The 11,838-nt window shown below is 45.3% G+C and overlaps 1 protein-coding gene across 2 annotated transcripts; it reads right to left on the reverse strand.

The window, feature by feature from the left end:
* Positions 1-1,467: 1,467 nt before the first annotated feature.
* On the reverse strand, positions 1,468-10,449 carry CCDC28A (coiled-coil domain containing 28A). Of its 2 annotated transcripts, XM_082306324.1 has the most exons (6): positions 10,338-10,449; positions 9,302-9,496; positions 6,394-6,557; positions 5,326-5,480; positions 4,663-4,685; positions 1,468-3,589 (listed from the first exon to the last, which is right to left on the reverse strand). In XM_082306324.1, the coding sequence occupies exons 2-6, from the start codon at positions 9,457-9,459 to the stop codon at positions 3,535-3,537; spliced, it is 555 nt and encodes a 184-aa protein (XP_082162450.1). In that variant the 5' UTR covers positions 9,460-9,496; positions 10,338-10,449; the 3' UTR covers positions 1,468-3,534. The 2 variants fall into 2 exon arrangements, with proteins under 2 accessions (XP_082162450.1, XP_082162451.1); XM_082306325.1 differs by lacking the exons at positions 1,468-3,589; positions 4,663-4,685 and having other exon boundaries at positions 5,419-5,514.
* Positions 10,450-11,838: the final 1,389 nt, after the last annotated feature.

An 11,838-nucleotide genomic window follows, 5' to 3' on the forward strand; every position in this document is an offset into this window, starting at 1 on the left:
GTGTTACTGTAGTTGTAAAACACAATCTGCTCAACACTGGTACCGGCGGGTCAGTAGGCCTTGATAAATGTATGTTTCTGTTCCTTTACACCAATGAGAATGTCAAGACAGCTCAGCATGGCGAAGTTAGCGTTTGTGTACATTTGTCATTTTAATAAACTTACTGGAAAAAAAATCAGGCCTTACCTATTTATGTTAAAACTTATTTTTAAGAGTTCAGTATATTTTCTAAACAAAAGATGTCTGCCTTAATAATTTGTCTTGCTATTTTTGAAGAAAAAGGCAATTAATTTAATACCACTGACTCTCATCTCATAGAATCATAGAATGGTTTGGGTTGGAAGGGACTTTAAGGGTCACCTAGTCCAGCCCCCCTGCAATGAGCTGGGGCATCTTCCACCAGATCAGGTTGCTCAGAGCCCCGTCCAACCTGACCTTGAATGTTTCTGGGGATGGGGCATCTGCCACCCTTCTGCGCAACCCGTTCCAGTGTTTCACCACACTCGTACAAAATTTCTTCCTTGTACTCTGAATCTACCCTCTTTTAGTTTAAAACCGTTACCCCTTGTCCTCTTGTTACAGGCCCTGTTAAAAAGCCTGTCCCCGTCTTTCTTATAAGCCCCCCTTAAGTAAGTACTGACAGGCCGCAATCAGGTCTCCCCGGAGGCTTCTCTTCCCCAGGCTGAACAGCCCCAGCTCTCTCAGCCTTTCCTCGCAGCAGAGGTGCTCCACCCCTCTGATCATTTTTGTGGCCTCCTCCGGACCCGCTCCAACAGGCCCGCGTCCTTCCCGTGCCGAGGGCCCCAGCGCTGGAGGCAGCGCTGCAGGTGGGGCCTCACCAGCGCGGAGCAGAGGGGCAGAACCGCCTCCCTCCCTCGCCCTGCTGGCCACATCTCTTCCCCATCTCCACCAAATCCTCTAAGACACCTTCCTTTCCTATGAGCTTTTATTCCTGATTTTTATTTTCTTTTTTGGTTCACCGAGGTTCTACAGATGTCTCTTGGAGGGAGGTAATCTAGATCAGTGACGCAGGACAGAACATCATCTTCCAACCGCTGTATCCGCTTATCGGTCTTCGTTTAGGCCAGGAAACATTCCACCTTAATGCACTTTCATTCCATCAACAACTCTTCAGGAAACAAGGTAACAGAAAAGAAGGAGCTCGTTTTATGCAGCCATTTATGTACATTGATAATTACAAGAGACTGTCACAAATATATTAGATTTTTTTCTTTTCCTGCGAGAGCCGAAAAATGTGATTAGTTTATTACCACCTGAGGAGAAGCTTGGTCTCTTAGAGACCTTGCTACAAAATTTTCTTGTACGAATCCAAAAGATAATGAGCAGACGCCATTAATGGATCGTGTAAAAGACGCAAATGTGCATCCAGGAGGAGAGAAGAGAATTTTAATTCCTTAATTATTTGCAATTAATGATTCTTAGTGACTTGCGATTGCCTGTGGGCTTAAGGGGGTGGATGAAAAAGGTGCTAATTCTTGTGTAATTCTAAACAGCTGCTCGAGCAAGGTATTTGTTTGTGTCCACATCTCAAATCATACCGATGTCTGATGTACTTGCACAAATTGCTACAGAAATGTAGAGATCAAGACATCCAACAGACCACGCATTTGTAAGTTACCTGAAATGTGTTTGAAGTCACAAGCCTAAGCAGAGGTAGATGACGGAGCCCCAAAAGGAAAAAGAATTCTCTTTATTGTCGGATAGCTTAATAATTTCAGCTGGAAAGCTACTGGTTAAAAGTGTGTTTTGGGACCAGTATGATTTATGGCGCTGCAATATACTGCACTGGCAACAAGTGGCGAGTGGGGGTACAGCTCTCCTCCCGAATCCAAATGAGCTGCACAAACGTCATTTTACCGGTAGAAACGCAGCTCTCCTGGTGACTTTTGCCACCGTAACGTGCATCGCACCTTTACGCACCTTGAGGCGAAATCATGCTGCTCTGCTGCTTGAGGTTCAGAAGCCTGCACAGAACCAAGGCCGCGGTGCCGACAGCGAGAAGTCACTGTGCGGAAAACGCCAACGGCCCGAGTACTGGCTGAAGAGTGGGGAAAAAACCCTTGGCTTCGTTTTGTGAGGAGCGTGCTGTACTCTAGCTCTCCTACGCTGACTTTGGATTTCACAGCATCGCAGGTACGTACCCAGCAGCAGGCTGGGACCTGGAGGTAGTTTTACCAGGATGCAAAACTCCCAGAGAATCTCAACAACAAAGGAGCTAAATCATGTGAAGAACACGAACGTCCCAAAGGAAGAGCCCAGCTGGGATCCCTACTGGTTCCTTCATCGCTGAGATTGGCCTGGCAGGCGGGGCAGGCAGTAACAGCGTTTGAGGCCGAGTTTGTAGCCAGAGCACAAACTCTGTGGTGTTCGCGTGATCTTTCTGTCCCCAGCTGCAGAGTGCAGACTTGGCGCCAGCTGCGATTCCGGAAGGAGCTGGCGCTAACGGGATCCACAACTGCCTCCGGCGGCTGAAGAAGCACCGTCTCCAAAGGTGCCAAGCAACGGGCACCTGTTGCTCCCCGGCCACATCCCCACTTTCGGCTGATGAAAACTTCACTCTCGAGTAGAAGGATAAAGATTTCATTCCTTGTGCAGTAAGTATATGCAATATTGATTCTGAATGTATTGCCTAAAAACTTGAATATAAAATAAATCTAGAACCAAAGGCAAAGTTTGATGGACCAGGATAGACATTTTGGATCTAAAACCAGTCTGATTTTACACTGATACAGAAATTTTTCTCTGACTGTGAACACAAAGATGATAACCAGTTAATACCAGACTATTTGTAATATAGGAATGACTAGAGAATTGCATATACTGGATTTATTGAACAATAACTGTTTACCCAATTTTGGAATTTCACAATACTTAATCAGAGTACGTGGACTGCTAGCATGCATGCTAGTTCTAATCTAGTGACACTTTATAATTATTCACAGTAATGGAAAAAAGTAAACTGTGCAAACATTCTGACCATGCAAGAACTCGCATCTTAGCTGAACAGACAGCAGCTTCTCTAAATGAAACGTCATATATTTAAAATGTTTTACTTTATTAATAATAGATTAATCTGTGGCATCACTGATCAACAAAACACTAAAGATATAGTGTGCAGATTGTCTGTGTGCTGATCTGAAAGGCAACATCATCGCTGCCTTCATAAAAATTGGAGAAATCCTAATGAACTTATATATCGTTTTCAACCCTGTGAACAACACCGAGCAGAAGAAATGTACCTCCAAGTTTCCCCAATTTTTCTGTTAGATAAGGCCATAATAAAAAGAGTAGCGTCACAACAATCTACTTAAAACTCTAGATACTGAGTCCTGACATAACGCAGTGCTAAAGAGGAATGTGCAAAAATAAACACCTGGATTTGCACTTTGATTCTTCATTCTGTAGAATTAAAAAACAAAACAAAACCAAAAAACAACAACTGTTCCAGATTCCACTGTCAGGAAAAACAAAAGAAAAGCTTCTGGGAGATTCCACATTGACAAAGCTGTTCTTTCAGCCTGTGGCACTATTTGGAATATCTTGAGCATCTGCTAAATGTAGTTTTTGGCTGAAGCAAACCATTAAGGAATAACATTTTCACATATAGATAAGGTATAAACAAGATAGCAGTGTTACACGAAACTAGGCTTAGTCCTGTGACAGATATGCACCAGTCCAGATGAATTCAGTTCTATTAAGTCCTATGCTAGTTCCCAACCAGTACATTAATCCTCCTCAATGAGACTTGGGCATTACATACCTCCAGAATTCGCTGGCAGATCAAAGGGGATGGCAGATTATTTTTATCACTGTTGTGTGATATTATCACATTCCACTTGTGTTCTTTGAGACCTAGCCTTAACCAGCTTTCCACAGACACAAGGAACCTATATACTGGTGCAGTACCTTAAGTCCCAAACCAGAGTCCCACCTTCCTCGATGCACACAAAGCGCGTAACACCAGAAATAACTAGACTGCAGTATAAACGGAATGCAACACTCCTCAACTGTGTTCTTAGCTTATCAGAAGCGTGATGTAAAAGACAAGCTAAGACATTCGGCTTTATCTTCTTCTGGGTGGGCTAAGAGCACACATCTGTTCAGTCACCAAAGCTCTGCTGAAGTATTTGACTCAACCATAGTCTGACCCTAGAAATAAAAAGTTAGGTCAGTCCACTATTCACAGTAAAATCAGTGATAAACAGCTGCATACATTTCTAGAGAAAACTAAAAGGTAATAGGATTCACTTAGCAATGGGACAGAACATTTCTGAGTACCGTAGAAGGAATATTGTCATGTATGTTTGTTCCCGAATGTCTCGGCAAGAAGCACGTAGAAAGACCCTGCTTCTGACAGGCCTTGCCATCTACTGTCAACACGTTGTCTAAAGTGCTACACACTAGCTAAATAAATCATCATGTGCAAAAACAGCCTGTAATTAAAAGTGTTAAGATTCGGTCATTTATGTACAGGAAGAACCTAAAAGCCATGCTGTATTACAGTACTGCAATTTAAAAGGACGGACGTTATTGAAGCCATTTGACTCCTGTAAAGACAACAGTTACTGGGGAAATACACTGTAATTTGGTTACAGTTAGCAGTAATTATAATGCAAAATAGGCGTTTAAGGAAAAGGATACATAGATGAATTCAGTTCTTCTAGCTGCAATATAAATGTAGAAAGTATCAGAAGTGGCATGTCAGTCAGTCAAATAAATGCAACAATTACGGTGGTATGATGAAAAATACATTAAAACAACGAAGGAAATCACTAATAGTTTGGGCCGAAATCTATGATTTTATTACAAAAAGCAAAGCAAACCTGCACTGAGTTCTACACCAGAGGCAAGTCCCAAATTAAGTTTAAATCTGCTGATCTCGGGAAATGAAAGAAATTTTAACAGGTTTGGTTTTTATGGAAATATACTAGAGAAAGGAGAATCTGAAAGTGTAGAATATACAGATCTAAATTCCTTGTTATGTGTGGTCTTCCCCAGATGCAGGAGGAGGGACCACAGGGAACATGGTCGTAGTTCCCTGGAACATCAGCTGTCTCTAAAGAGGCCTACACCCTCAGACAGTTTCCAGCTAGACTGCTCTACTCACCAGAACAAGCAGCAGCCTACAAAAAAAGAAAAGGCACTGTGTTTTCTCAAAACCAAGATGAGGGTAGGGCTCATGTCTTGGTTCATTACAGAACTATGTTCTCCTCAACTGTAAATCATTGCCCACCCAGTAGCGTTGTTTTCCTAGGCCGAGTTCTGTGGGCAAAGTTCTGTCTGTTCTGCCTTCCCAGTACTTACATCTGATAGCAGCCTATCCAGATTGGAGTCACTGGCTAGTTTTCTTTTATCTTCAGGGAGTTCTTCCAGCTCCCCATAGAGCTCCAGATTGAGGCGAGCAAGTTTCTCCTGCATACTCCGCACATGCTCCATCTGCTCTATGGAACATTCATTTCCTGAAGGACAAGCAACAGCTTTATCTAAAGAAACCTGAGAAGGCACACAAAGGTGCGAAGATGCAGCTCTTTACATCAGAGAAGAGGAGCTTAAACATCAAATTTACAAGTTCATTTGCTTTCTCAATGATTTCTCCCTGTTTCACTACTGAAGCTTCTGTCATCCTGTCTGGTGGTGTGTTTCTCTCAGATTTAGGAAAGCCCTGGTTTTTAACTTTAAATATGACCACAATAAACCTTCTTTCTAATTTTGATTAATCTTGGGGGTTTCTTTCTTGTAATTGATGCTTTATATAATACAGACTTTTCAGGTTCTCTTGTAAAATCGGTGTGGAATTGATGTGACATGCTGACCTAACGCTAAACTTGCAGAAGCACGTACGCATCTTTCTACTCATACAGCAAAAAAAAGGAAGCGGAAATGTCATGTTTTTTCTGAAACCTCCATCAGCTGTGAAGTAGTAAGAAGAGTAAGATGCCTAAGACAGAAGAGTAAGCTGGGTAAAATGCAACTTGCATTGGATTCCATAAAAGTTGTTAACAATAGTTTAAAGTGTTAATATGCAGCAAAATCAGGTGCTAAATACAGTTACTTCTTATTATTCCTACACTATCATAAATAAGTGGCTTTAAACTTGCTATCTTAAACCTATAAGCCAAGTACTGCCTTTGGTAAGCCATGCTGGAGGGAACAATGAAATGGCATTTGAATAATCTCACACCAAAGACAACCTTACAATAGGACTGTAAGTTAAAAATGCAGTAAGATCTATTAATTATGTTAAACTTCATTTCATACAGCAGAGTCCAACATGACAAACTGGCGGTCTGTCCATACAGCACACTCGTTTGCAAGTGTTACCACTGTATAGGTATAAAACAACTACGGTATACAGACAATTCATGCACTTACCAAATGCTTGAAGTTTGCCAGAGTGGAAGTCATTCAGGAGACTCAGAAGTCCCCTTTCCATTTCCTGGACATCTGATACATCTGTGAGAAAAGAATGCTGGATTGGTGCTGCCTGTGCCCCTTTTGCTTCGCCTCCTGGAGGTTTGGCTTTCTCTTTTATTACACTGAAAAAAAAAAAAGTAATTAAACAAAAAGATTACTTCCTGCTTTCACCTTCACTGAGAATCTGAAATGTAGGGCTCTGAAAATGAAATGGAAAATATATACTCCATATTTCAATCACTCTTTTTAAGTTAAAAAATGGATCACCAGTTTGTCTTAAGAATAAAGAACAACATCGCTATCTTGACACTTTGATACTGCAAAATGAAGGATTCCAACAATCTCCTTTCCTATTAATAGTGGGAAACATCAGTGGAGCACATGTATGTAATGGCCATCTTAATAATCTAAAGGTGACCATTACCCAACAATGACACATGATGCATGGGGCATTATCTACATAAAATCACCCAAAAAGCATCTGCAAACTCTCTTTAAGCCAGAGAGAAAAACCCTCAGCAATCGTATGCTCCTGTTGTTGCAAACACCTAGAGGCTGCAAACAGTGTGGAAATCAACTCGTTATAACCGATACAGGAAGGTGACCTTGCGTCCAGATAAATCTTCCTAGAGCTCCTTCTTCCCACCTTCAAATAACATGCCAATTTTGTAAAACTCGCCACCAAAAGCAATCTCCCAGTCCTCTAGCACATACCAAATGGAACTAGTCCATGCCTGAACAAATGTTAAATGTGCTAAAAATTCTCTACAGCCCCCTTTGCAACAGAACCATCAAAATCCCTGAATCCATACATTTTTCTCTAGACATAAAATTTATTCAGAGCACCATGTGCCCATAGAAACTCCATGAATGAAAATGAATTATAAATCCAAATGAACACGCAATCACCATGGAAGCTAAACACTCAATTACCAGTAAGAAATAGCATATTCCATCTCTGACCCAGAGACGGACAGACAGACAGACTGCATCCTAACCTAATACGATTCAGGTAAGGGGCTGTTCTCATCCCTGATTTGCCCATCCATGTGTGCGCACAGCCTTCCTCTCACATTGGCACGGTGGCTTCTGCAGCCTCCTGGTGAGCCTGTTCAGAACCTGATTCTGAAAAACCCTGAAATCTGAAAAATGATGAGCCTAAAACTGAAAATTCGGAATACTATGGGATGTTAAAAAAATTACAGGCTTAGTAAAGAGGCTTTATTTAATTAGTGAAGATAAGAGGGTTTACAGCATAGTAAGCTCCACCCTTCCCTTGAATACTCCCATGCTCTGCAAGTCATAAATTGTCTCTTTCCTGTGGGAAATAATCATTCTTTTTCCAGCCTAACAGCTTCTGTAGTTTATAAACACTGTATAGACTACATAGACTATATGTTGGAACAACTAACGGTCCAACAGTTACCATATCTGGTTCAACTCAGAGCAACACGTCTCAACTGAGGTTTAACTCTGGCTATTTCTGCTTCCATTTCAGACTTAAAGAAAGGTTTGTATGCCAGAAAGGTCATCGATTTTTTCCGCCTGTATCTGAAGTTTAATACAATATATTACCGCTCCTGGAAAACTTATTTCATTAGATTCTTGCAGATGACGTGAAAATGAATTAAATACTCCTACTCCACTATCGTAACGGCCGTTCATCGTCGCATTGTTATGTCAATTGCCACTCCTGCTTGGAGAGTTTGAGAAATTGTATTATTACTGCTTGGGAAGCTTCACTTAACAATTAAGCAAGAATGTCCTTTTCTAAAACTTAAAGCAAAAAGGACATTTTCTTCTTTAGCCAATATTGTGGGCTACAAAAAATGAATTTCTAGTAGATTGCAGAATAGTGTGGAGTCTTAATAAACTCTACAGTCAGCTGCAAGCACCACCACTTTATAGCACATTAGTATTTATTATTATTTCCCTCAAATTAATAACATATTTTCCCTGGGGGGAAAAAAAAAAGTATAGACTTTACATTGCAGAAATGCATTATGTTTCCATCAGGCCAATACTGGGTCCTTTAGACAAACTATTTGTGCCAAAGAGGACAGTTCAGTATTTAATCTTCAGCTAATGCTTACAGATCAATAAACTCCGCTGCCTCTCTCCAGCTAACATTTCACTTTAAAACCCCTCTTCACTCATTTATCTACTGTATCTGCCACAGCCAAGAAATATATTTTCTAACATGCAGGAAAATTAACACTCTCAAACTGCAATAGATGCATCATTGATAACACACAAACTACTCCAAAATGGTACTTTCTGAAGAGCTGAATGCCTCTCTCTGTGCATGAGTATGGCCTGGGAGCTGCCGCTGCCCCCACTGATGGGTCCCCAAATAAAAAACACACGGAAATTCCAGTTCTAGCTCATCCTGTTCAATTTACGTCCTTCATTTCCTGCCCTACTTGTGAGTTCCAGCCTTGCAGTCATGTAATATTTTATTTGTTCCTCACAGCTGTACATCTGGGGCTCTGCTATCTCCCATACGATGCTCACATTTGCCATATTTGATCACCCAACTCTTGTCTTTCACCAGCCGCATCAGGCTATCATCTCTTCAGCTAAATTGTTACCAGTGTGAGTCTACAGCATTTTGTCACATCTTACAAAGCTTACAAGAGTAGTATCAAGCATCTTCTTTTTCTGTAAAATAACCATTGTATTACATTAAACACAAATTGCTTTGCTAAAACGGACACGTCATCAAAAATTTTCAAGAGTCTGAAGCTCGCTCTTTTCATTCTGTCCCAGCCAGGCTCAACACCCTTTAGACTGTCCGAGCATTGGCAGGTTTCTGGCTCTCACTTCCGCTGAGCCTGATGCGTTCCGCTGATGCTCCCAAGCTTACCGTTTTAACTTTGGTTTCTGTACTGCAGGCTGTGGTGCGGGATTTGAAAAGGCTGTACTTTTGCTGACTGGCACGGAGTTTTTCTTGGAGTTAGTAACCTGGGCAGGGTGACTGGTAGACGATTTGGGGCTCCTCCTCTTGATTTTCCTTTCTTCCATCTCTTCCCATTTACTGCACCTAGACTAATTTCTTGTCCTCCAAAGGGAAGAAAATAAAGTAAGAAACACCCATTAAAACTGGCATTTACAATAAAAGGAAGGGAAAAAACAGGTCACAGTGCACGGAAATACAGCTTTATAGTTTCTTCAAAGATGAGCAGTTACTCATTTCTTCAAACAAGAGAATCCAGTTTTCAGGAGAAGCCGCCCAGGCCTGCCTGATCAGCAAAACAAGCAGGAATTCAAATCATCCGCGTCAGCTTCAGCCGACGGGTACCTCAGAATGACCTCAAGCTTTGTGTCCCATGGGTTATTGCTGGAAAACACCGGGATGACTCAAGTCCGCACCAATCAAAACTGACCGAGAAACGACGGTGGCATGAGGATGCCGCGATTCATCCTTGCCAAACAACCTCTTCTAAAGGGAGAGGCTTTGTCAACACTCAGTTGATGCCGAGTTATTCCTGCTATTATATATGCTATTGAGGGGTGCTACCCAATAATATATATGCTATACTGCTGCTATTATATATGCTATTACTGGGTGCTGCCTAAGGACGTCCCCGCCTGGGGAAACGCCTCCTCTGAAAGCCTCCGTCCCAGGGCACACCGATGTAAACCGCAGGGCGCCATCGCTGACCCACCGAGGGCCGCTGCCCCGCCGCCGCCCGCTCCGGGCCCACCGCCCGGAGGAACGACCCCCGTCCTCGGGCGCAGGCAGCCCCTACTGTAGGTCGTCACTTGATTAGCACGGAGACCCGTGACGCTTCCTCCCGGAGTACCACCGCCCTCCCCCCACCAACCGCCGCCCTCTCCCCCCGCCGGCGAACGTTAAACAGCCGCCGACGCGCAGGCCCCGCCCCCCGGCCGCCCGCTACCTGTGGGGAGGCCCCGCCCCCGGAGCGGCGCGCGGACCCCCGGCCTCGCCGGCTCTCACCCCTCCCCCGGGGAAGCGGCCGGCCCAGCCCGGCGCGCGGGTCACGTGACCGCCGCCCTCTGGGGCGGAGCGGCCCGGCCAGCCCCGCCCCGCCCCGCGAGGTGCATTGTGGGGGCGCCGCCCCCCGCGGCGGCCCGACCCCCCCCGGGCGGGCCGGGCGACCGCCGTTCCCAGAGCCCCCCGCGCGCAGGGCACCGACGCCGGCGCCGGGAGGGGCTGCGCGCTCCCCCGCGCATGCGTGAGAGCCCCGCTTCTCCCCGCGCCCCCGCGTGCAGGGGCGGGGCCGTGCCGGGTGGAGCCGGAGCGGCCGTTAGCGGCCGAAAGGAGCGGCGCCGGCAGCCGCCTCCCGCGGCGCTCCGGGGGACGGGGCACAGCCGCTGCCGAGGCGGGCAGCGGACTCTGGCCTCGGTGTCTCCACAGGGGCGGGAGCCCTCCGCGGCGGGCACGGCACGGCACGGCACAGCACGGCGCGGGGCTGCGGGCCGCGTCGCCGCCTTAGAGCCCTCCAGCGTGTACATGCGTGTCAGGCGCCTCACGGAGGCGTCGCTGGCCGTGCTGGAAATGCGGGTGAAACGGCACATTCCGCGGCTCGAACATGTGAGAAACGGAGGGAGAGCAGAGTGGTTGGAAAAGGGATTGCCGCCTCCCGGGCAGCAGTGCGTGTCATGCCCCGTGGGACTTCGGGAGCTCTGTCACCTGCAGAGGTACAGAAGCTCCAACGGGAATAGCTTTTGTAGGCTCGAAGCCGCAGTTCGGTGCGCGACAGATTCTCGTCAGTGGCAGGCCCCGTGCTCCAGGTGGCGGCATCCCTTCGCACGCTGCAGCTCTTCGAGCCTTGGCTGCTCTTCCTTCCCCTTCGCGGCTGTTGAGCTCTCTGTTGAGAAGCAGCAGGGGTAGAAAACCGGCCTGATAAACGGGCAGGACCCACTCCTCTGTCCCATCCCCGCGACAGGCGTTCTCGGGGGGGTTACTGGTCCGAGTTGAATGAGGAGGACCCTGCTGCCGCGTTTAGTTTGATGCAGCTTTCTGTCTTCTCCCACCTTAATTCCAGTCTTGAGTAGCTGGCTTGCAGGAGCTTAATTTTCAAGGCAGGCAACATTAGCAGGGCGTGTCTACCTAGCCTTAGTAATTAATAAGTTCAGCCCCCCCCAAGTCTATTTTGTAGCACTGTCTCTATTGTAGAGGAACTCAAACAATTGCATTTCTGGTCATGACTTGTCTCTTCAGTGCTCCCTGTCATTGATGGCTTTGTGGACTCGAATGCTTGGCACGTCTTTCCTAGCTATGGCTAGTAGCTCCAGGCGTTTTTGGTAGTTTGGTGCCTAGAGGGATGAACTTACCAACTATCTCTACAATTTGTCTGTCAACTTGGATTTCTTCTACTTGCAAAGAGATTTTACTTTTTACCTAAGAAAGATGTTCAAAACTGTATGTTTTCTGAT

This window comes from Platalea leucorodia (genome assembly GCF_965183815.1).
Source record: "Platalea leucorodia genome assembly, chromosome: 3".
Lineage (NCBI taxonomy): Eukaryota > Metazoa > Chordata > Aves > Pelecaniformes > Threskiornithidae > Platalea > Platalea leucorodia.